Raw genomic sequence first — 26,824 nt, 5'->3', positions numbered from 1 at the left:
AAGGTGAGTCATGAAGCCTCTTCCAAAACTTTACCAGGATTCCAGGGATGTAGAGAGTCACTAACCTTTGAGGTTAGTGAGGTTTGTTGCACTCACCTATAGCCTTACCCCATTAAGTAGTTGAATTGTGCATGGATGTGATCTATGAGGGTACAAAATTAAAATCATAGATGTTGCATTTTTTTCCCTGGGATGGTGTAGAGAAAAATTGTCTTTGAGATCAAAGGTATTTGTGGAGGTTAGGTATATCACTACTTTGGAAAAGCCTTTTAGCATGGAGTCTTCTATTTGGGAGACATTAGAGTTATAGAGCTAGTGGAAAGTTTCTTTCAGAAACTCCCATTAGAAATGTAGAAGGCAAAAGCCTGTTTATTATCTTTGCATTTAGATGAGTTGGGTACATTCAGTTCTGATAACCTGCTGAGTTAGAGAATTAATTAACTTGTCTAATTAACTTCACATGAGCTCATCTAAGGAATGTGTGTAATTGTGTGGCCCAGAGGAAGCAAGAACAATTTTTATACCTAGTTAACAGTTTGGTTTAAGAAAGATATATTGAGTGTCTTCTATTCCAGGAAGTTGGGGATAGAAGATAAGAGTTCAGAGATAAACAAGACTCTCTCCTGCTAGGGAACCTACCATTCGGTAGGTTATAACCTATATGCTTCTCTTTGGACCATGGCCAAATGGTATGACTGGCAAATAGTCAGTGTACAGCAGTACACCATGGGAGCTCAGAAGATGAAGATGTTCATTTTGATATATGAAGCTGGACAGGCTTTTCCCAAAATGCAGTGTTTAAGTTTGGTCTTGAAGGATAAGAAGGCTTTTGAAGGCAGGGTCAGGGGTGAGACAACCAGACATGTTCTTGGGTAATACAGACAATGCCAAATAGTCTTCACAGATGTCTGCTCTGTTTATAGACATGGGGTGGGGTGAGTCTGCGGAGGTGAATCAGCGTTAGAAGCTCATGCTGGGCGAAAGGGGGTTGTGCATAGTCCTCGATAATGAGCAGCTGGGATTAACATGACAGCTTTTAACTGAGCACAGATTTTCAGGGCTGGGACAGTTTAGCCTTGGATCAAGAAGGAAACACAGGAAAGGGACAAGGAAAGGAACAAGATGTGAAGGAACAGTATGTGAGATTTACACATCATCACTGCGTGCCATGTTTAGATAGAACATACTACGTAACATCTTAACATGCCCTTTGATTTCCATAGTGCATAAATAATGGCTTATTCTGTCTCACACTGAAGAAACCAATCAGTTGATGCATGTTGGGTATAAAGATTTTTTCTATTGAAAGTATCACTGGTATAGAATAGAAAGAGGTACAATCAGACAGGAAATTAAATATTTTAAATATTTCTCTTTTATAATGTATGCAAACACCCTATTATCATCCCTTTTTATAATTAAGAAAACTGTGGATCAGAAAGTAAATAATTTGCCCATGGTCACATAGGTATATAAGGCACTTCCATTTCAGTTTGCAGATATAATGTGTATGTGTGTATGTGGCTTACCTTTTCTATTTATCATACTTTTTCAATTCACTACATGACACATTTACAGAATATATGTCATGTATGTGTTAGTTACAAACCTAATTTAAAAATTAAAACTGCCCAACCTAAGCATTCAAATATGACTGATACCCATTCAGGATTCCCCATACCATCTCCTTCCTGCTTCTCCACAGGGAGGTAACCTCTATCATAGATTTTATTACATATATTTTTTAGCTGACACCAACATTGCTTCTGTGTTATCATGGTTTACAGTGAATATATAAAAATTGGGATAATTTTCATTTCTTGCAAACAACACTCCAACACTGCACTGAGGGTTTTTTTTAGATCAAGATTTAGGAGTATGAGAACAAGGTCCTGAAACTGATTTGAATGTTGCTTCCAATCTCGACTGCTGTGATTTAATCCTGGGGAGCAAGAAGGCAGAAAATGAGGCCGAAGGGGAGGCATGAAATAACCAACAGGGCCTGATCTGGGATTTGAAAGATATAGATTCTCGTTCCATCTGCCGCTAATTTGTTCTGTAACATTGAGAAAATAACTTCGCCGCTTTGTGTTTTGATTTACCCTTGTGTACATTGTACCGTCATGTTGAGGAAGGCAAAGTAGTGGGGTAAGCACAGCTTTTAGAATCAGAAACACCAAAAGCTGAATTCTCATTCTGCCACTTACTGTTTGTATAACCTTGGGCAAATTTCTTAACTTGACTTTGAGCCTCAGTTTCCTCCTTTATAAAATGAAGCAAAAGTCTTCCTCAGAGAATTGTTGTGAGAATTAAGTGAGACAGCACGTCTCCCTTGTAGCCAGGACCATGCTCCGTAAATGCTCATTTTCTTTTTCTTCTTCTATAAGTTTCCTTCCAATTCTAAAATAAGAGATTCCAATGCCCATCTTATACATAAACGACTGAAGCACAACCAGCTCATAATTATGGAATTTCCTGTATTAAAGGGCTCAACATTTCTCTCAAATCAGACTTGTCATCAGAAGACTTTCCAAGGTCTGGATGAATCTTTTGAAATTAACAACAACATCTGGAAAAAAAAAATGGCTCCTCTCACACTCACAGAGTAGAGGGAAAAGAGTAAGAAGTATTATATAAGTTCATTGACTACCCTTGTTTCTCCCCTTCCCTGAGCCAAAACAATAGACTATAAAGCTGCGACTTCATTTTTATTGTTTCATAAGCCATCTGTGTTTGCATAAAGTGTCAATACCGTTACCCTATTTAAAGGTTGAATAATGTCACTGTGAATGCAATACTTACCTTTCAGTGTCTCCTGGGAACCAGCTATGCATTTACATAGTTATTTTCTTTCTTTTCAATCCATTCTTATTGATGTATTGTTTGAAATTGGCCACTGTTTGGGAGTAACTCCAGAATTCCATTATTTCCATGTGTCCACTCTGTTTATATTTTTATGATTGTTATGGTAACCAATCAAATATGTAACATTTGGGAACTGAGGTGAGGGGATGGTGGTCTTTACTTTCAATTGATAGTAGTATATAGGGCATATCACATTCAAAATATCTCAATTACTTAAAAAATAGAATAGAGAAAGAGGGTCATCTAACAGATATTAGTGAGCTTATTTAAAAAAATCGAATGTCTTTTACAAAAATGAGAACTGGCAGTAACTCTTATGATGGTAATAATGCATATGACCATTTCTTTGATTTAACTGGAAAAATATGTGTATATCAGAGAACAGTGGATTCACAAAGATTATCAGAGGCGAGTCATATCCCAACATTAGATGTCTTACTAGGTTTCGAGGAAGGAAAATTAAGTTGATTTGGGGAATATGAGCTTAGGAAGGAATATCTGGAATTCTCATTTGCATTTGGGTAAAATTTGTTTATGCACTTGACCTACTTTGCTCAATCTTTTTGCTCTTAATTTTTAAAATACATGCTACATAAAAATTCCAGAAATGTAGTATATTATGCTTGGATTATTCACTCATATATATGTCAAATGACAACACAATTTGTGGACTTGGTGTCTCAGTTAGAAATGAGTTTGGATGCAAATGATACAAAACCCAACCCCAGTGGCTTAAAAAAATAGGGGTTAATTTTTCTTATGTCAGGAATGAATTTGGAGGTATATGGTAGCTAATGGTGATTCCACTGCTCAAAAATGTCATCAGGCCAGTCCAGTGGCTCATGTCTGTAATCCCTGCACTTTGGGAGGCCGAGGTGGGAGGATTGCTTGAGCCCAGGACTTCAAGACCAGCCTGGGCAACATAGGGAGACCCCGTCTCAACAAAAAATAAAAAAAATAACCAGTCATGGTGACATGTGCCTGTAGTCTCACCTATTTGAGAGGCTGAGGTGGGAGGATTGCTTGAACCCTGGAGGTCAAGGATATAGTGAGCTGTGATCCCACCACTGCACTCTAGCTTGGGTGACAGAGTGAGACCCTGTCTCAAAAAAAAAAAAAAAAAAGTCATTGAGAACTGAGGTTCTTCTTTCTTTGTGCTCTACAAAACCACAATGAGATACCATCTAACACCAGTCAGAATGGCTACTATTAAAAAGTAAAAAAATAACAGATGCTGCTGAGGTTGTGGAGAAAAAGGAACATTTATACACTGTTGTTGGTAGTGTAAGTAGTTCAACCATTGTGGAAGACAGTGTGGTGATTCCTCAAAGACCTAATGACAGAAATACCGTTTGACCCAGCAATACCACTACTGGGTATATACCCAAAGGAATATAAATCATTCTGTTATAAAGACACATGCACGTGTATGCTCATTGCAGCACTATTCACAATAGCAAAGAAATGAAATCAACCTAACTGTCCATCGGTGAGACCAGAAAAAGAAAATGTGGTACATATACACCATGGAATACTATTCAGCCATAAAAAGGAACAAGATTATGTCCTTTGCAAGGACGTGGATGGAGCTGGAAGCCACTGTCCGTAGCAAACTAACATAGCAACGGAAACCAAATACTACATATTCTCACTTATAAGTGGAAACTAAATGATGAGAACACGTGGACGCATAGAAGAGAACAGCACACACTGGGCCTTTTGGAGGGCGGAGGGTGGGAGAAGGGAGAGGATTAGGGAAAACAACTAATGGGAACTAGGCTTAATACTTGGGTGATGAAATAATCTGCACAACAAACCCCTATGACACAAGTGTACCTGTGTAACAAATCTGCATTTGTACCCCTGAACTTAAACTAAAAGTTAAAAAAAGAAAAAAGAACAAGGTCTTCATGAATCCAGGCTTGGACTTGATCTGCATGTCACCTTTATCTTTGCTCTATATTGCAAATTTCAACTATTGTTTATAGCAGAAGGCCAGGCAAGAGAGTAGAGATAACTTAGAACAAATCTCTTAGCTCTTCAGAATGGATTAAAAGGTGTGTCCTGCGGATTGTGGGTCATTTATGTCATTTGTTTTTAAGAATAGCAGGATATATTGGTTATGTGTACCCATGGTATGTGTGGGAGGAGAGGAAAAATAGAAGAACCAGGGACTATGGTAGGTATTTTATATATTCGTTTACTACTCATACAACCCTGGGAAACAGAGAAAACTGACTCAAAGGATAACTTTGTTCACTGTCACATTGATAATCAGAGTTCCAGAATTCAAATCAAGCGTGATGGATTCATGGAATTATAAGTAGTTAATTATATCTTGAGCAAAGGGAATGAATAGTTCAAAAGACTAAGGATTTAGACTGACTTAAAGATAGGTCATTGTACATCCTCCTTCATTTATTCATTCATAAATACTTGAGTGCTTGTTATGGGCCCATGGGGATATTCTAGGCCATGGAGATGCAAAGTTTAAAGAGACAGAATATATGTCCTTAAGGCTCACAGTCTGGTGAAAGACAATCATATAAGTCAGAGTTTACCATGGAGTTTGGTTAGTGCCACAGAGGAGGGAAGGAGTAAGTCGTCAGGGGAGACTTCCAAGTGGAGAAATTTGGGGGAAAGATAGGGAGAAGAAAGGCATTCCAGGTAGAGGAGATGGCATTTGCAAAGACATGTGGAGGAGAAACAGCAAACCATGAGTTGAGGAACTGCAGTTCACTCAGTGTCAATGGAGGGGGAAGGCATTTAGGGAAGAGGCCAGAGGGAGCCAAGTAGGGAGCATTTCACAGAGCATGTTAGGGTCTAACTGATGTTAGGTTCACTCTAGCAGGGTAAAGCAGTGGCAACTGGATTTCAGAGGAGGGGCAATAAAGAAGCCGTTGAGGTGGTAAATTTGACAAGGTTTGCGGGTGATTGAGGGATGTGAGGGATACTCTGTGATCCCCGCTGCCCTGAGTCTGTGGCCCTGTGATGTGGGCTGTGGTGATGCCGTTTCCCAAAATAAGAAATGTGGGGGAAGCAAGTCTAATGGCAAAACAAGCTTCTGTCAGACATCTTTCTACACGCTCTGCCCTTCCTGCACCATGGAAACACCCTTCTCTTCTCGGCCTGGCTGCAGCCATCCTGGCTCAGGCCAGCGGAAAGGTCATGAGGGCGTCTGAATGGTTCATGATTTGACCACTTGAATGCCATCAGAGAGTGACGTGTCTAACTCGAGACGCACAGCAAATTGGTTGCTGAGCTGAGACTGGCGTGCAGGCCTCCTCCCTTTTAGGCACATTGTCTTTCGCTTCTAGCCCTGCACTGGGTTCTGCCTAAATGGGCGAGGTAACATCATCCACAAATGCCTGCTGCCATTTGGGGAAAGTTAACCAGGACAGTATGTGTTACTAAAAATTAGCTATCAATTTATAGAGGGCAGTGATGACTTTCATGCAGGTTTATGTTTCTCTGTGGCTCCCTTTGGAATTACAAGTAAAGGAAGGGGAGAGCTGGAGTAGTTTTTTGTCTGTGTTTGTGTCACTAACTAGGAGAGTTTTTTTTGTTGTTGTTTTGTTTTTTGCTTTTCTTTGAGAATGAACATATAAAACTCAGTAAATCAGAGTAAGTCTTCTAAGTAATGCCAAATTCTTATTAGTTACTTCTTTTTAAATAGTGCAGGGGGTTATTTGAGCCATGGACACTTTTAAGAATTTGATGCAAGAACATGTTCTTCTTTCAAAAAGGTATAAATGAATGCACTGTATTGGCTCCAAGTGCATTGGTTGCAAGTAATGGAACTAGCTGAAGCAGAAGGGGGGATTTGCTTTAAGGAACCTGGGATATCCCAGGTTATAAGAAACCCAAGGGCAGGTACTGTAGCAGGGCTTTACCCAGGGCTGGAAGCAAAAACCAAATGCTGTCTCCAACTCTTGAACTGCTCTGTGCGTCATGTACATGCCGCCTCGCTGCTCCCAAGGTAAGTCACCTGAGGTCTAGCCAGCTGCAGAGGTGAACACCAGTGCTCCTCAATCCCAGTTCCAGATTTCTGGAAGAGAGTATGTGATTGCTCACTTAACTGTGTTCAGATTCATCAAACTTGTTCATGTGATTTATGTATAGTTTCGGGGCACCTTTAGACCTACCGAGTCCCGATTGTGGTCTTCAAGTTAAGAACTCCTGACTAGAGAAATCTGAATGCCCATAGACCAGCAGCACTAACTTTTAGCTGTACAACTACTGCAGAAAGTTGAAAATACATTTGAATAGAAGGCATTTGCATGAGCATAGTTCCTAAGAACGCTTGCTCTGTGCGGGAGTTGTGAATTTTGAATATCAGTAGTGAAATCCCAGGATGGTGAATATGATGTATATTAAATTATAACACTTTCCAAGGTCATTGATATTCTATTCCTAACTTTTACCCTTAAAGGTTTGGAAAATTCCGTTTTAATTATTGTTAACATGCTTCGTAAATATCCAAGGGAATAAAACATAGACCTGTTAATACATCCAGAGAGCTAAAATCTGGCTCAAGTTGTTTTTTCTTCCACAGTTGGAGAAAATTGTGGTGTTTGGCTTCCCTCTTGGGGCATTTTAAACCACTTTAATGCTGTCTCTTATTATTTTCTAACCATATACACTTTCCGCACATATCTAACTAGCTGCCTTAGATGAAACCCCAGCGTCTGGCCAAGCTGATGTAAATCTCTAGTAAGTGGTAAGAGGGAACAGAGTAACACAGTGTCCTGTCAGTGTTCAGACAGTACACGATTTAATAGTTGTAGACCTTATAGTCTCAGGAGCAACTTTAAATCTTTTTTCTAGTTTTGTAGAATGGAAGTTTCTAAGGCATATACCATTCTCCCACTGACTCCACTGGGCAACACTTAGCTAGAACTGGAGTGGCCTATCTGCCTATAGGATAGTATTAAGATTTAACTCTTCACATCATGTGTACCTGGGGTGTCTGCGAAATAACTGTTAATTCCAAAACGCAGGATGAATATTTGCATAATTGCTAGCCTGTTCCATAAAACAATTGTCACTCACCAGTGGCCCAGAACATCAAAATCTGTATGTTTCCAGTGGAGCTGCCAAGAGGCCCCATGATTGTCCCATTAGTGACATGTTCTCACTCCACTTAGCAGGTCTGAAAAATAACGACCATAAAGTAATAGTGAAAACCCAATTCTAGGGACGGCCGCCTTAGTCTTTGGTGTCTAAGAATATGAATCATCTGTTGTATTTGATATCTGAGCACTTACTGATTTTTGTCAGGAATCTTCTTTTGTTGATGAATTAAATCTACATAATTGGGTTTTGGTGCTGCTGCCTCTCCCACCCCCTCAGCTCCCATGCCTGTCTTTTGCACGGTTCACTCACGTGTTCTGAGTAATGCTTGTACTTTCTTCCAACTTGTCTTTCTTCAGCTGAGTTCAGCGCCAGACTCTGAGCTGGAAACGGTCTCAGGAATTTTTCATTCATCAGACATTTTCTTCCAAAGAAAAGTTCTGAGGAGGGCCACCTTGATAGTGTGTTAGTATGCTTCTGTGACTGTGTGTGTGTGTGTGTGTGTGTGTGTGTGTGTGTAGGAGAGAAGATATACAAACAACCTATATACCACGTATCTAGTAGCACATGGATATTTGATAAAAAGCCAATTCTAGAAATAACATTTGCCAACCAATGTATCAAAACCATCTCCCTGCCGTTTATCTGTCTTGATATTATAGAAAGTTCATATTTATAGGAGGCACTTCTCAGCTGTGGTTAATAATGGCTGAACTTTTGTCCCTGCTTTAAGTTTTCCACCAGATCTCTCAGAATTGATGCTATCATGGAATGTGAATGTGGTGTGTCTCCATTTCCTGTAGAATGAACTCAGGGCTGGCAGCTAATGCTAGTGGTCTTGGATTCCCATGCCCTGTCATTTATGAAAGGGGCAGTGGAGTTCCTCTGGAGGAAATCCCACCCACCACGCCAGGATTCCATCACATATTGTTGGTCTGGGCCGTGGGTACTTCATACTTGGTTTTCTGTGAAAATTCACCAAATGTGTTTGAAGTAAGAATCTCAACTGTAATGTTTATACATAAATATCTGAATATGATAGGAGTAAATGCTCACTCACAAAAAGGAAGGGGAGGAAAGGAAATTTATAAAAAAGCAAAAACACACAAGTCAGGGTATAATTACATTATACACAGGTTTTATTTTTGTTTGTTTTGATAGCATTAAGATTTACAGATAGTATCATTTTATTCATGGGCAGCCTCATTAATTCAAGTCACCTGTTCTGCACCAGGTACCTTATTGTGAAAATGGGAAGAACTTGTTAATGGATTATGAGTATTTACAGCCTAATCTTCCCTAGTTTCCGCATTTCAGCAAATGACCATTTATTCAGTGATGGAAGCCAGAAGCCCGGGAGCCTTTCTGTTTCCCTCACGCCTCCCTTCCGATCCATCCACACGTGCTGTTGGTTCTTTGGCCCAAGGGCATCCCCTTCCTGCTGGCCTTCCACCCTTTCTATGCCACCACCCTTGCCAAGCCCTCGCCAGCTTTCCCCTCACATCCTTCAGTAGCCTCCCTGAAAGCCTTTCCATTTCCACTCCTGAGCCCTTAAAGGACCACATTTCTCAAATAACACATGTGTTTTCAGTGGCTTTTTATTGAGCTTTGAGCCAGATCCAGACTCCTCATCATATCCTGAGATGTTCTGCATAATCCAGCCCCTGCTAAAGGATCCAACCTCATGGCATGCCCCTTCCCCTTTGCGCTCAAAGCTCTGGTCACAGCGGCTTTCTTTTAATCCTAGAGAAGCCAGTCTATCTGCCAGCCCAGAGCCACTGTTCTTCCTGTCTCCTATACTTAGAAAGCACTTAGATGTTGCATATCCTTTAGGCCTCAGTTTAAATGTCACCTCCTCAAAGAAGTCTTTTCTGATAACTTTTACCAAGGTAGGTGTACCCAATTGTTCTCTATGACAGCAGCATGCTTGTTTCATTTGTAACTAAATGTCAACCTCAAATCTAAAATTATTATAACATATTGATCTATTTATTCACTGCCTCCTCCACAAGATTGCAAACTCCATGTGAACAGAGGTTTTATGCTGTGCTACTCACTGATATGGGGTAGTGGCTCAATAAGTATTTGTCAAATGCATAAGGAAACCTATGATTCTATTTTACAGTTGTGAAGCGTAGGCCTTTACAACTGTAAAGCATTGAAGTCAAAGTGTTTAATTTAATTTTGTGTTGTAGAATTTATTGTTCTTTCTTTCTTTTTTTTTTTTTTTTTTTTTTGATATAGGTGTCAACTTTGTTGCCCAGGCTTGAGAGCAGTGGTGTGATCACGGCTCACTACAGTAAACGATCCTCACGCCTCAGCCTCCTGAGTAGCTGGTAGTACAGGCGCCCACCACCACACCTAGCTACATTTTTTTGTATTTTTTGTAAAGATGAGGTTTTGCCATATTGCCCAGGCTGGTCTTGAACTCCTGGGCTCAAGCAATACACCTGCCTCGGCCTCCCAAAGTGCTGGCATTATAGGCATGAGCCACCGTGTCGGCTAGAAATTTCTTTTTATTGTATTAAAATATACATAAGATGAAATTTACCATTTTAACCATTTCTATGTGTACAGTTTGGTGGCATTAAGCACATTCACATTGTTTTGTACCTGTCACCCCCATCCATCTCCAAAACCTTTTCATGTTCCCAAACTAAAACTCACCATTCCTCCCTCCCCTAAATCCCTGGCAACTATCATTGCACTGCTGTCTATGAATTTGACTGCTCTGGGTACCTCATATTAGTGTACTGCAATTGATTGATATTTTAAATCAATTTATTTTTATTGTCTCTTTACAAACATAGGCCTTTACCCTCCATATGCACAATGTTCAGTGTTGAAATTGACCTGCTACTGAAAATCTCATTTCTAATAATAATTTAATGATAAAACATTCTATTAGGATTCTTCATGAACTTAATTCATCTTTTGTGGAACTTATTTTGGAAAATAAACAATATTACAAGGTACTTTTATGATATACAGATTAATTTAAGAATATGTTGCCCCTGACAATTTTTGTATTTAATCTTAAGGCCTTTTCCTCTTGGGCCATTAATCTTGTTTTTGGATTGGAGAGAATATGTTATGCTTCATGGCTTTGAAAAAATATAAAAGAACAAATACATTGTTATATAATATTATTGTTTTTGTCTTGCTGTTTAATAGCTGATGCTCTGTGGTCAAACGGCAGTATTTGGTTTAACGTGGCATTTCATACAAGCCGTTTTAAAAGGGAATAAATCAGAGCCAACTGGTTCTTTAAAGTGGAATTTGCAGACCATTAAGAATGAAAGCGTTCTCTATGATTTTATTATCTTGATGGTAAATATGTCACCCAAACCATGATTTGACTTTACCGATTCCCCCAGTCTTTTTTTTTTCTAGTAAAAGTAGAGATAACTTTGCAGGAAGATGAAAGTCAGTAATGACTTGCAGGATTTATAGTAAAGGAACAAATAATATCAGGTAAATGATTATTTCAAAATGAGATACCCTCTTACTCTGAACAAGATTTCTTACTGCTTTCTTCATCATGGAACAGAATAAAATGTGGTAACAATTTGCTGTAGTTGAATTGCTGCCACACATAATTGGGTCCCACAGAACTATGGCCTGGATTTTGATGAATTGCTTAGTCTGCATGTTAGATTAAAAGGTGCACAACAAATCACCTTGTTTCTGCAGTTTTGAGTGATATTTACATTTAAGTCATAGTGGTAATACTTTTCACTTATGGAATAAAGAAATTAAAAGCAGGGAAAATACTAATGTAGAAATAGTTTTGTTTTTTTCTGTATGGTTTATTTCTAAAGTGCTTTTTAAAAACATTTAGTAACAATTAAGCCATACCTCAGATGCAATTTCTTAAAGATAAACAATTTTGCATAATATACTTTAGTAAATTTTGCCAAAAGGTTGTATTCTTTTAATAACACTGTATAAACCATGTTAAATAGGTAATCTTGTGTGCAGTATTTTATATAAATGCATGAATTGGAAAGTATATTCAAACCTTATTGCATCGTTTTAAAAATGCCATGTAGCTTGAATAAGATGGGAGAAGCAACATTGCATAGTAAAAGTAGATGCGAAAGGAGTTTCTTTCCCCTGAAATTTTATTATAAAAAATTTCAAACTTACATTAAAGTTGAAGGAATAATATAAAGTATACACATATACTTTCCACTTACATTGAATAACTGTTCCCACTTTTATACACATGATAGCGTTCTATGTGTATGTACACATCTGTATGTATATATGTATATAGAATATACAAGATATATATTGAAATATGTATTTGTTATTATTTACGTTGCTGACTTATTTGAAAGTTAAGTTGCATACATCATGACACGTCACCTCTAAGCACTAAGGACATTCTTGCATATAACCACAATATCATTATCACACCTAGAAAAACAACAACTCTGCAATGTCATGTAATATGTAGTCCACATAAGATTTCTGAAATTTTCTCTTTTAGAAACAGTATCCAGTTGAGTTTTGATTATTATGATTTTTAATCTAAAATAATCTCTGTACTTCTTTTGGTGAAGAGAAAGTCATTTGCTTTTGGAAAAGTTTTGAACAATTGCCTTAGAAAATATCACACGTTCTGAGCTTTCTGGTTGTTTCCTTGTGGTGCAATTTACCTTGTTCCTCTATCCCTATATTCCCTTTCAGCTAGAAGTTTGGTGTGGAAGTTTGATTAGATTAAGCCTTGACTATTTTTGACAAGAAACTTGATAGATATTGTGCACTACTTTATATTTTATAAAATCAGGAGTCTCGGAAGAATTTCAAATGGTCTCTCTGATAGTGCAATTCTGGAATAAATTAAGAGTTGACTTTTGGTGTTACTGATGCTAAATAGGCCTTGTATTCGGGCCCCAATTGGAGAATCCCCCTGGAATTCCACTCAGATACAAGCTGCAGCAGTGGGCAGGGGCTGGGTGTGGGAGTTCCTGACAGCAGCATGAGATCATGTATATCAGTGTGCTTTGTAAAACTAAAAGGAAAGAGACTGGAAATGGGAATTCTATTAACTATTAGGACACTGCAGTAGTGGATGATCAGCCTTCCTAAATTTTGACTTTGTTGTTTGCTTTGATGAGCAGGTAGTTCGTATATTAACTATAATATAATTAGTAAAGAATGTAATAAAGTGCCTCATAATCAGTGCAGCACTGTGGAAATGAATAGTATTTTGCCATGATTAGGATGTCAGTCCTAGTTGAGAAATACTAGGTTATGTTGAGTGGCAGTGATCCCAGTTTATGGGCTGTCTGATGTTTCTAAGGTTAGACTTTCAGATAAGTAGTTATCTTGCAGACATCTCCAATTAATCATGGAACATGAGCACTCTTCATTAAAGGAAAAGACAGAGAGAGAGAGAAAAAATACATACACATACACACACACACACACACACACACACACACACACACAACTTAGAGTCCTAGAGGGCAAACATCATCTTGGGGAGCTTTTGTAAGACGTATATGCCTGGGCCCTGTGCCACATCTACTAAATAGGGTTCCATGGGGAAAACTGGGAGAGGAGGACAGGGTAGGACCCAGGCATCAGCATTTTGCAAAAGCTCCCCCAAGTGATTCTGTTATGTCCTAAGGTTAAGAATGATTGGAGTAAGAAGTAGTAACAGCATTTAGCAGGCTGATTATGATAATGGAACTTCTTAACTTTAATTTTCCTTAGACTGAAAGTTCTCTGAACTCCTTCCTCAGAAAGTTGTACTGAAATTCCACACATTAGGAGCCTAATGTATCCCAGGCCAACCTACCTGGGAGAAATAAGTGTGCTGTGACCCTCTATGTCATGGATAAATTGATATCTCATTCTTTTGTTTGTCATTTTTATGAAAAGAAGGATTTAAAATAATTGGAGCCTAGTGCCCAAAATTATATCCTTGTGCCTTCCCTGCAGTTTGTGGTTTAGTGACGGGGCAGGAGGGAAAAGAATTCATTGTACCACAGAATATTCTTTCCCTGTAAATGATGCATTTGCTTCAGGGTGAAGTCTGATTACAAATGAAAGTGAAATAATGCTGTAGACCACAGTATTCTGAGCTGCAGAGCTGGGCATGAGCTGAGGATCAGAGGCTGCAGACACATGTTGGTCAGAGCCCAGGCCTTGAGGCCAAATCTAATGGGACTGGAGAGCAATCCTTGAGCTAACCACTCAGAATGGGAACATGGAGATGCAGAATTTCCCATGAAGCAGCCACACTGGAGTAAGCCAGTTAAAAACAATTAGAATCGCACTTTAATTTTGGAATGACTTGGCCTGTTGCCCTAGTTCATGAAGGTCTTATAAGGAAGTGATTGTAGAGCAATTTGCAAATAGAAAGCATTTCTAATACTATATTTTAGTTGCATTAGGAATAATGATTTACTCTGAAGCCAGGAATGAGTCAGACATTACACAAGCTTTGAGTTAAGCACACTCCCTGTCTAATGCTGAGACTATCTGAAGAAAAAAAAAAGAGTATGTAAATTTAGCTTAATATCATGTAAGTGCTATGGGAATAATTGTAAATAATTGGATTATTAGTAAGGAATTGGGAGTGTGGGCAGATTTCTTTCTGCGGTTGGAGTATTGGACTAAAAACGGCATAACCTTGGCAATCTAAATGAAGTACAGGACGAAAAGCACATGCCGCCAAATCGGAATGACATTTGAAAACCATGTTAATACAGCATTTACCTTCCAAGACATTTTTAGATCCAATTTTATTTCATCCAGATTATGCCTCTCCCTCTGCAATCAGCAATTTTTGTTTAAAATATGGATCTACAAATACATTCATATCCACTTGCTAATCTGTACTGTCAAATAAGCCAGTTCTAATTTGTTTCCAAAATAACTTTGTCAATAGTGATAAGTATCTAGCACAGAAATGTGCTAAGTCCATAGATTCTATTCTACATACTTATTCGCCAAATATATAGTATACTTAATAAATTGGATCCCTGTGAACTGTTGGAATACCTAATATATGTTGTCAGAATTAACAGCTACCATCTCGATTCTATGTATTTCGTATTGAAATAAGAATAATAAGTTATTGACCCTGGAAAAGTCTTAAGGTTTTTTGTTTTTGTTTTTTAAATGAAGATCTTCTAATGAGGAATTCACATCTGAAGTTATGAATCAGTGTCAGACAGAACTGAATCAGATTTGTGTTAGCATTTTGTAGAGTGCCTGGATTTTGCTGGTGTCACTCACAAAACACCATATTTGTATCTATTCTGAACCTTGGCAATCCTCATATATAAGATAATTCCATAGAGTATGTTGGCAAGAGGAGGTGGAAAAACAAATCCCAGCAGTGTTGAAGAGAGCATTATAAATTAAAATTCATGTTGCATTATGCTTTTTAAGAAGGATTGAATATGGCAAGCTAACATGAATCTGTTTGATTAAAGCATTTGCACTTGTCTCAGTAAATTAACAGAAAGAAACAAGCCTAAATTCTCTTTCTTGTTACCTAACATAGAAAGTTTTTTTTTTTTTTGATAAAAGATTATACTGCTGTGATCTTTCTAGTCTCAGATGTAGGATATATATAGTCATAAAAATCTTGATGGCTGTTTTTATCCTGAAAAGGATTCATTGTAATGTACACTGAATGCTATGTGTAATAATGAAGAGTTAGAGGCACTTTAAATGATAGACAGTAAGAAAATGACTAAATACATTCTGTTATAACTTGATGGAAAATTATGCAGCAATTAAAATCATATTGTGGAATAGTGTTTATTACATGGGGAAAAGCTTTGGCAATGTTAAGTGAAGAAAATCCAGCAAGATTCAAAAGTATATTTTTAGTATAATTCTTATTTTATGATTAAAAAATAAAACACACACATGCATACACACAAAATCTTATGTACGATAATATAATCAATATGTTATCAAGGGTTTCTTTGGGTGTAATTACCTTTATTTATATGCTACTGCCTTTTCTCAATTGTATAAGTAAATGCTTAATTTTGAATTAAAATACATAATAAAATATTGAAATAGAAAAGAAAGACCAAATAGCAAAGATGTATTTATTAAATCCCTATAGGTATTATTTGGGAGAATTGAACCAAAAAAATAAAGATGACTTTGGTATATCACTTTGTCCACACAGTTTTAAAATGTCCACTGCATGTTAAAGAGATTTTGTTACAAATTACTGCAGTGCTGAGTGACTTTTTTTCATCGAAAGAATGAAATGAGGACTGAGATTTATTCAACAGCTCAGTATTTAATATTTGTTTATATTTTTGTTTGAATTCAGTATCTCTGGAAGAAGATAGCAGGTTTTGAATAAATACGGCATACAATGTAAAATATTAAAGTATACCTACAGCTTGACTACATAAAACTAAAAAAACAGTAGAGTGATAAATGCATAAACAAAGTAAAAAAAAAAGACAAATGATAAACAAAGTGTCAGGAGAAAGGGCTGGAAAGGTGCGTGGGGCCAGGTCATGCAGAGAAGAGGAACACAAAGGTCTCAGGCTTGTCTTTGGGAATGGTGAGTCTGGTTGCATGTAGATGTCACCCACACGATTTTTGGCCTGTTTGCATATCACCTGTACTAGTATTTAATATTTTTTTAAAATTGAATTAAAAGGTTTTTCAATTCATCATCCTCACAGCAGACATAACTGTGAAATCGTGAGTCTGATATATTTATGCTGTTTCATAATACACATTAAAATTAATATATGCCTACTAAAATCTAAAATTATCTTGCATCCTGTGAGTGGGACATAACACTGGTATGGAGGGAGGGAGCTGGGGAGCTGGGGACTCGGCGTTTGGACCATCCTGTCTGTCTCTCCAGTGCTGCCATAGCTTGGATATGGTAGTCTTCTTTATCTATATGACTGGCATGGAATTTTGTTTTTGGAATTCTTCAGAAGGTTGATCTTACAGCATGGGCGTCAGAGCAGTGCTGTTTCTGCAACACCATTGAACAGAGGTGGTTCACTGCAGATAGCAGAGGAGAGGGAGGAAGAGCACGTAGTGATGGGGAGCAGATGGAGTTGAAATTCCAAGGGAGGGGTTGGAGTGGAGATGCAAGAAAAAGAAAGCAAGAGAGAATACACAGGATAGAGGGATGCCAGCAGATGCAATTCAGCTATTGCCAAAACATTGTTACGATCCAGAATGTTCACTCTTGTTGGTATTGTAATGAAAAGTTGTCCTTTTTTCCTTAGTAAATAGCATATCTGCTGTGTCCTATGAGTTACTTAAAGAAAGAAGAAAATAATGAAAGCATCCCAGTAGTTTCATTAGCACAGCCAGTGATTTTCATAAAACGGTTGCATTCACAGGTGAAAGGAACTTACTGGGGTCATTGAGTCCATTTTTAGACTCACAGGAATCACTCCACTTAAACACTTCTGAAAATGACCTGGAAGCATGCAGATGCTGGGTAGTGGATAGAAGCCCATGAGTCCCACCCCAGCCCAGCCTCCCTTGTCTGTCAAGGTCATTGTAGAACCACAGAAATGGGTGTTATGGCCCTGATTTCTCTCACAAGGGGACAACCTGTGAGGACAACCTGGCTTTGGTCCTCTGTGCTCACTACATCTTTATCTTTCTTGTTTGTTGTTGGCTGTCTCTCTGTAGGAAAAAAAAAAAGAAAGAAAGAAAGAAAGAAAGAAAGAAAGAAAGAAAGAAAGAAAGAAAGAAAGAAAGAAAGAAAGAAAGAAAGAAAGAAAGAAAGAAAGAAAGAAAGAAAGAGAGAAAGAAAGAAAGAAAAGAGGCAGATCTTATAACTGGTGGTAGACTGCTCTGACTGCAAATTCTCTTATGGTCTTAGCTTATCCCTGTTTTGCTTTAAGATGGTCCTTTTGCCTAGAGGTTACAATTATTTCAGACGAGTGTCCTCACCCTTTATGTTAAATACCTAATGTGTTTTGCATGAGCAAAATTTTAAATCCTCATCTGTTAGTTTGCTTGTTTTGTATTTGAAACAAGATGACCCCAACTCAAAAGAAACAGATAACCATTTCTTTTGTTGAAGGAACTTCCAGGAAGAAGGTGCCATGACTTGCCTCACTACAAGCTTCAAAATTCTTTGCTTTCTCAGCCCTAAATAACAATAGACTGGAAGCTCTGTGAGGGCAGGGATTTGGCCTCTTTTAGTCACTGAAGCATCTGTATCAGGCATCGGAGCTGATTCAGTGCAGGCACCAATATGTTTTCTTAAGTAATGAGTGGATAATAATATTACCATGTTACATTTGTACAGCAATTCACAGTTGTAAAGAGTTTTCCATTAGCTCATCTGATGCTCACAATGCCGTTTTCAAAGTGGGTAAGAACTGATGTTTTCATCCCTATTTTGTAGGTTAGGAAATCGGGGTCAGAAGTAGAATGGTCTATCCAAGGCCTCACACAGAGGCAGTGATGCATCATTCTGTCCCTGAAATTCATTTCTCAATTCGGAGTCAAGCAAGATGGAGCGCAGCTGTTCCTCTGCATGATGGTTCCTGCTTTTCTGGATATTCATCAGATTTTTATTCTTTATTTTCAGATTACAGGACAGGCCCATGTTTTACTGTGATCAGCAACCAGATGTGCCAGGGACAACTCAGCGGGATTGTCTGCACAAAAACGCTCTGCTGTGCCACAGTCGGCCGAGCCTGGGGCCACCCCTGTGAGATGTGTCCTGCCCAGCCTCACCCCTGCCGCCGTGGCTTCATTCCAAATATCCGCACGGGAGCTTGTCAAGGTAAACCCTGGGCTGATGGAATTATTAATGGATTAATCTTATTTGCTCTGGAGAGCCCTTCTCCAATGAAGTTGAAGAGAATGGAAAAGTAGTGTCAGCTACATAACTTCACAATTTCGCTGACTGCATGATATCCAACTAAGGCATTAGGAACGTGGCTCTCGAAAGAGCAGCTGAAGTCTTACTGGATGTTTTCTTGCCAACCATTCCCCCTTTCTGACCCCAGAAGTGTTTGCATGTACCTCTAACTCCAGGGGTGGTGTGATTCTGTTTACAGCAATGCTGTGCATTATGGCAATGCTGTCTAGAAACACAAAGCAAGGTTTGTGAACAAGGTAGTTTATGTTTTCCTTAATTTTTTTCCCTCATTTGAAACTGTTAGAGTTCCTGTCTCTCATGGGTTGTGCTTAATTGACCTGAGGAAAACTGTTTCTCTCGACATTTTGCATGCTACATTGTGCATTTTTTTACAAGTCCGAAATAAATTAGGATTTGTTTCACAGTTTTAAATATCCCCAGATGTCGCCTGCTAGCTGCTTCTCCTGCCTCCTGTAGAAGCCCTTACTCTGTTTTTGGCTTTTACTCCTGTTCTTCCAGCTGTACAAATTCTTTTATTGTCTGGATGTCTGGCAGGAAACAGGAGGAAGTGAACAGAGGCAGCTCCACGCTAAACTGATGGGATTGAAAACTCTCAGGCTCTATCTGTTTCCTTTAGACTGCCTCAGGACTTTTTATAGCAAGCTGCAATATTTTCAGAAAATTCAGGATATGCTTTTCTGAGACAAATAGATAATGCTTTGGCTTTGTTTTATATGTTAATTCTAAGGGTAATATGCAATAAAACAGAACTTGAGCTTAGTCACACAGTTTTGTGGGTCTCCATTACATTCCACTTCAATAAATTCCACTTCTGATATTGTCATTCCTGGCCTCCAGCTCCCGTGTACAACATACAGCTCCTTTGGATGCCCTTAAATGTATCCCTCTGAAACATCAGGAGAAGAAATAAGTCACCTTGAAATTCTAGAATTATCAAGGGATGGATTGTAGTATTTTATAAAATTAAAAGGTTAGGTTTTTATTGGTGCCTTCTTATTTTTCTCATTTTTAGAAAGTCCCAGTGAGTTTTGAAGAATTTGTTGGTCTTGGGATTACAAAGTTAGTTAATACCCGTGAACTCATTGACAGTGACCAGAGAGCTAGACTTTTAAGTGCCTCAGCTGCCCATCAGTGAGCCATTGTCAGAGGTTAGGGTGCTAACGGAATTGGTGAGGGGGGTGGGGAGAATGAACTGCCTTCTCTTTAGCTTTACTATTTGTTTCATAAATCTGGATCTTTCCAGCATTTGCTTCCTGTTTCTTCCTAACTCTGCTTTTCAACGTCCAAGAAAAAAAAAAAAAGGTTTTTTTATAAGAAAAGTTTTGAAAACCCATTGAATCACAATGGCAGTTATATTGCCAGTTTGAGAGTGAAATTCTTCATCTTCGGTGGTGGTGGTGGTTGTTGCTGTTGTTGTTTCTAAGAGATTCTGCCACCAGGTTGTGGCTCTCGCTCCTTGCTGGTGTTTCCAGTCGTTGGGTCAGACGTGAGGGGCTGTATACAGCCAGTGGAGAATTGCCTTGTCTATATTTTCTGTTGGCCAAAAATCGTGATCAACAAGACAGCTAGTTCTGCCCATATGTAAAAATCTTGATTTTCAAAAATATTTCTAAAAATACATTCAACATATCAAGAGAATGGAAAATTCTGGTCTAAGACAAAACTGAAGTTGGCTGGAAAACATAATCTAATGATTTTCCACATATAATCATTTATTTGTGGGTTAAGACATTTCATTTAAAACAGTACGTGATACTTTTATAATAAACTAAATTGTTGTTTCTTTAATATCCCTTTTACTGCATGCCAACTTTTCTCAAGAACACAGGTTGAGATCTTATAAACAGCAATCCCTTTTTTGCTTTATTCAATGAAGAGTGAAGCTAAAGAACACATTAGGCTTCCAGGTTTCAAAAAGAATACATTAGACTGTTTACTTGGGGATTCTTTATTAAATCAGACTTTTCTCTGTTATGAACAAAGAGATGGAGAGAATGTACAGGAACTTTTATAACCTTTATAACAGAATGTAGTGAGCATGAGATGATTAATTTTGCCCCTGGAAGGTTAATATTTGGGCTTACACGTAAGAACCCAAGTTAGTCCTTAGGTGCTGGTGATAACAGCAGTGAAGAAAATGGACAAAGTCCCTGCTTTCTGGAAGCTTATATTGAAGATAATCAATTTATTAAACAAAACAGACACGTATTAGGTCAGTGGGTGGTTAGTCCTGTGGAAAAAAAATAAACAGGGAAGGAAGGATGATTAGAGCCAGGAGCCAGGTGTTGCTGTTGGACTGTCAAGGGAAGGGCTTGTGGCTAAAGTTGCATTGGGGCAGAGACCTGGAGAATGAGACATCGTGGGCCATGCAGCTCTCTGGAGGAAGAATATTCCAGGCAGAGGGGCAGCCATTACAGAGCTCTGTGGCAGGTGGCATATTTGAGGAATCCAGTGTGGTGGGAGAGATAGGAGGGTGGAAAATGGGTAAAAGAGCAGAGGAATCATGTAGAACTTCCTAGGACGTAGTATGGACTTGCACGTGGAGCTGGGGAGAGACATGAGCTCACTGACCTTTACAAAGGTGCCTTCTGGCAGCCACTCTGCCAGCAAGGTAAGTCAGCAGCTGAAACTGCACGCTCATCTAGCGATCCCTCTCACTTGTTGGCCTAATTTTCTGAGTTGTTTAATTTTTACTGTGCAAGGCACTTCTCCAGAATGTGAAGTGAACATTTCCACTTCATTTGTGCAAAAACATTAGCTGTCTTGTGTAGTCTGAGTGACCTTCAATAAATTCCGTTTTAACTAAATCATTCAGTACAACTCTTAAAGATCGTTTCATTGTAGAAATGTATTGCATTTTGATTTGCAAGATTTTTTGAATAACTCTGATTATTACTACCAATCTGGAGATAAAAACGAGGCCGTGAATAATGGCCTTTTAAACATATCTTTCTATTTTGCTGCATATGTGATAAAACCCACAAAAGTTAGTACACTCTCCTCTACATTAGGAAACATGGAAGGTGGGGAAACAAAAAATACTTGTGACTTCTTATGGAACATTATTAATCCAACGATGTGTTTTACATAATGCAATTGTGAGAAACAGTTTCCCTAGTCATATTCCAAATATTGTGAGGGACAAATAACCACCGATATAAATATGGTAACATAATTGTGGACAAATTATCACATTGTATTCTGCAATGAATTTTATATGAGTTTTTTTTTCTCTCTGTCTTCTGCAATCTGACAGATGTGGACGAATGCCAGGCCATCCCCGGGCTCTGTCAGGGAGGAAATTGCATTAATACTGTTGGGTCTTTTGAGTGTAAATGCCCTGCTGGACACAAATTTAATGAAGTGTCACAAAAATGTGAAGGTAAGAAATCTTATGCTTTGCAGTGGTTGTGAGGGGTGTAGTGGGGGCAGGCAAAACTCAACATTAGAAACAAGCTTGTTTGCAAATTATTCCTAAATCTTTCTGTCTTTGTTATCCCCGTGAATGTGTAAATGTAGTATTTTTAACAGTAATAATATGCTTTTGTGCTATTGGACAAGAAAAACCCTGCAGCTTTTTCTACTTTTATAGACCCAAAACAAGAGGTCCATCTGAATCAAATTAAGTATTAAAAACATGAAATATTTTTGAACCAACGTTTGGTTTAAAATGTTCAAGACACATGTTTTTGCATAGTTCTAGAGACATGAATTTAAATTTGGTAATTAGATATCATTCAGAATAATATATCTTCCGAAGTTTTTCGAGTTCAAAGGTATGTTTGATTTTGTGTGTGGGGAGGCAGGGTTGATCAATCAACCCTTATATTTATGCTCCTAGTACATGCTCATGATTTTCTTTTCTGGGGGATGATAATTGCCTATCAAATGAAAAGCTTTTAATGTTAGTCAAACAGAAGAGTAATTTGAGATAATTTTTATATTTGCATTTAGTTTATAGATTGAACTTCTGCAAAGATATATAGAGAGGATGTGTTTATATTCACCACTACTGCTACTGCTATTTGCTGAAATGAGGCCTGACTTCCAGTTACAGTCATAATTTCTTTGTGAGAGGGGAGCATCTAGAAAATATGTAGGCAGCATTGGACTCTCGTTTGTTTGATGAGTACATGTAACTTACATATAGTAATGTCTGACAGTAGTGTAACAGCATTCTCAGGGCTACATCTCTCATCAGGATCAGAAGAGAAAACTTTTTCTTTCATTCTCAATTCACCCCACCTTGAGGTTTCATTTAGATGGATGCATTTTTATTGAAAACAGATGCTGTTGTATTTATGCCCCTAGACTCCAGCAGTGAGTACGTTCTAAGTTATTTGTCTGGGCTGGATAATTAACCTTGTTGGTTGCCACTGTATATCAGACAAGCAAAAGACAGTTTTAAATTTAAGGTGCAATTCATAAATTACATGTAAGACTTTTAATATCTACTTGCCCTGAAACTGAAGAATCTAGCTCTGATAGAACTATCTTTATGAGTTGGAGTTGTTTTTAGGTTATAAATCATTATTGAATTTATAATTGTTATTGCATTCTTGAACATGTTATACATAGTTTTTCGGGGTAGTTGTGAAAAAATGGTTCTTTCTAAAGGCTTCTTAAAAAAACATTTTAAGTTTCAAAGAACAATAAAGTTGACTCTCGATAGGCCAATGTATTTTAGAAGTTGTACTGTAGATCTAAATTTGAAGCCGAGAACGTTGACACTGAAAGGGGCAAAGAACTCAGCTGGTTCCACACTCTACATTATATATTTAGGAATGGTGTCTTGGGTGTATTAAGTGCTCTGTCCGAGGCCATTCAGACAAGACTGCTCAAATTTACTTCTTTAATTCACACTCTGGTGCTTGCTGAGCCATATTACATTGTCTTCTTTTCTAGATGAAAGTTATTATTCTGGAATAGATTTTCAGGCCATATATATACATATATATATACACACACACACACATATATATATACACACACATATATATGCACATACACACACACACACACACACACACACGACATTAACAAGCCATTAAAGTTGATCACATGCAAAACCCACATCAATGATAGGTTGTGTTTTACCTTTTAGGCTTTCTCAGTTTAATATATTCAGCTTCAGAATATATAATCAGTTTTAAGATTGAGGGGAATATAGTCCTTATGACTTGTCCAGTCTGTGTTTTGTTTTCTAAAGTTATGATGGCTTCCAGCCTGAACTAGAATTGATTTTGTCTCGTGCTTTTCACTCAGACAAGTCAATTAACAGTAATGGTCTATGGATGTGGACTAGACAGAAGATTCTAATTTAATGCTCAGACTGAAAGAAAAATCATTCGAATCTTTTTATTGATGCTAAGAAACCTATTATGGTGGTGTATCCAGTGGACCAAAAATTCAGTCTGAGTATTACTTAATCCTTTTCCACACACACAAAAATTTTCCAGCTACATGTGAAAGTCAGTGGCAAGATAAAAACAGACTAGTTTAACTAGATTTTTTTTTTCCTTTGCCATCTACTGTTTTTTTTTTTTTTTTTTTTTTGAGACGGAGTCTCGCTCTGTCGCCCAGGCTGGAGTGCAGTGGCCGGATCTCAGCTCACTGCAAGCTCCGCCTCCCGGGTTCGGGCCATTCTCCTGTCTCAGCCTCCTGAGTAGCTGGGACTACAGGCGCCCGCCACCTCGCCCGGCTAGTTTTTTGTATTTTTTAGTAGAGACGGGGTTTCACCGTGTTAGCCAGGATGGTCTCGATCTCCTGACCTAGTGATCCGCCCGTCTCGGCCTCCCAAAGTGCTGGGATTACAGGCTTGAGCCACCACGCCCGGCCAGCCATCTACTGTTACATTAAATTTAGGTAATGGTTTTTTCCTTCTTTTTCTAATATCAATGCAAAATTGATGCTAGAAGAGAATGTCCTGTTAGTACTATACATTCTCTGGCCTGGAGACTGGTGTGAGCAGGGTTGACTTGTCTTACTCTGGTAGGAAAGTAATCAGGAAGTGCCCTGGGAGCTCTTGGCAAGCTGGGTTCACTTCTTCGATGTCCTTGCTCCTTTCCAGTTACAGTGTCTCACTGTGGAAATGGCATAACTCTGGACATCAGCTGGTGTCTCAATGGTCAATAGAGGGAACCCAGGAAGTCTGGTCTGTAATCACTGAATATGTACCCTGGAAAGATGATCAGTATAACCATGGGGTTCTGTGCCCTTGTGAAAATGTCCTGGTACCTTTGCCATTGCTTTGAGTGGCTTTTTAAAGTTATCTTGCTTTTGACTTGGAGGGGGGTGGAATTGAGTACTTTTTATAGAACTTTTTCAAGAAAAAAAACCAATTCCGTCAAATTGACTTTAGCAAATTCACAAGATGCTAACCCTCACTCTCTCAGATCTGAGAATGCCATTATTCGAGTTGCTTTCCATGAGATCTTCCTTTTGCAGAATTCTCACTTCCTTCCTAAAATGTCCCTCTTTCCAAAAACAAAAAAAAAAAAAAAAAAAAGTTATGGAAAAGTGTTTTATAAATACATATAATTGGAGAACATTTTGAAAGGTAAATTAACAAGCTACAGGGATTTAAATAACAATTATTAACTTTTCATACATATAAGAAGGAAAAGATTGAAATTTATAGCTGTGATTTGAGAAAAAAGGAAACAGAGTTCATGCCCGCCTTCCTTTGTTGATCTTTCCGATGACTGTAGAGTATGCATGCTGAAAGAACACATGAACCTTTTTCTTTGGAAACCAAGTCCATATTTGCATAGGTTACTATGAGAGGAAATTAAGAAATAAAGAGTGTAATTAAGGGATTAAGTTTTATTTCTGGAAGAAGTCTGTTGGATTCCTAATTAACCACTAATATTTTGGGATTTAGATTATCGTCAGCCCAGCCTTTAGCAATTATAATAGCACTGCATGATGCACTGGACCTTTTAAAAAATGTAGCTTTTAAATCCATGCACTCCATAATATGTGAGCCAAAAACCTCAGGACTTCCCCTTTCCAAAATAATGGCATATTTATCTCATGGCTACTTACTGTTAGAGGCTCTTATCCTCTCAGAAGCTAAGGAAAAAAAAAAAAAAAAAAAAAAAAACCCAAAACCACAGAAAAAGCTCCGTCCTCTTCAGCTGGTTGCAGGCCCTAGACTTTTACTGTTCAAGGTAACTGGCTCTCTCTATACAATTAGTTGAAAAAAACAAAGGTGAAAGAGCCCTGGAAATAAGGCAGGCCTGGCCCCCATCCTTGATGCCCTCTGGTCAAGTCTCTAATCCTTTGTGTGATCTTAGATAAGTCAATTACCATCTCTGAGTTACTTCAACTTTCAAATGAGGGGGTTGAACAAGATGCTATCTGGGGGTTCTTTCCAGTTCCAGAATTCAGACTCCATTTTTAAGTTGTGATCAGACAGCGGATGCAGCATGAATAAAAGCTGGCGTACATGGTGTGACTATAAAATAGTCAACGTGACTGGAAGAGTCAGCTTGTTTAGTTTTTAGTGATACATTTTACACTGGGTTGAGTTTGTACAATCAAAGTTAAGCTCACAGGCTCAGTGGCATTCATGATCATTAATGTGTCACATGTTACTTTTAAACAGCTGCCATAGGTTTTAATTAACACAAAAAAAAAAAAAAAAAAAAAAAAAAACCCCCAAAAAAAAAAAAAAAAAAAAAAAAAAAAAAAAAAAAAAAAAAAAAAAAAAAAAAAAAAAAAAAAAAAAAAAAAAAAAAAAAAAAAAAAAAAAAAAAAAAAAAAAAAAAAAAAAAAAAAAAAAAAAAAAAAAAAAAAAAAAAAAAAAAAAAAAAAAAAAAAAAAAAAAAAAAAAAAAAAAAAAAAAAAAAAAAAAAAAAAAAAAAAAAAAAAAAAAAAAAAAAAAAAAAAAAAAAAAAAAAAAAAAAAAAAAAAAAAAAAAAAAAAAAAAAAAAAAAAAAAAAAAAAAAAAAAAAAAAAAAAAAAAAAAAAAAAAAAAAAAAAAAAAAAAAAAAAAAAAAAAAAAAAAAAAAA

The 26,824-nt window shown here is 37.7% G+C and overlaps 1 protein-coding gene across 4 annotated transcripts in view; it reads left to right on the top strand.

Moving 5' to 3' along the window:
- Nucleotides 1-26,824, top strand: part of FBN1 (fibrillin 1) — a 241,687-nt gene that overhangs the window by 90,650 nt on the left and 124,213 nt on the right. For 3 of the 4 annotated variants that reach the window (XM_050797099.1, XM_050797100.1, XM_050797102.1), the window contains exons 7-8: nt 18,512-18,709; nt 22,065-22,190. In XM_050797099.1, the coding sequence (XP_050653056.1) occupies nt 18,512-18,709; nt 22,065-22,190 (324 nt within the window). Of the gene's footprint in view, nt 1-18,511; nt 18,710-21,018; nt 21,420-22,064; nt 22,191-26,824 lie in introns of those variants that run through there. The other variant, XM_050797101.1, reaches the window with a different exon arrangement.

The sequence above is a fragment of the Macaca thibetana genome, chromosome 7, assembly GCF_024542745.1.
Source record: "Macaca thibetana thibetana isolate TM-01 chromosome 7, ASM2454274v1, whole genome shotgun sequence".
Taxonomy (NCBI): Eukaryota; Metazoa; Chordata; class Mammalia; order Primates; family Cercopithecidae; genus Macaca; species Macaca thibetana.
Note: the sequence above shows the minus strand (reverse complement) of the source record. Positions and strands in the feature narration are given on the sequence as shown.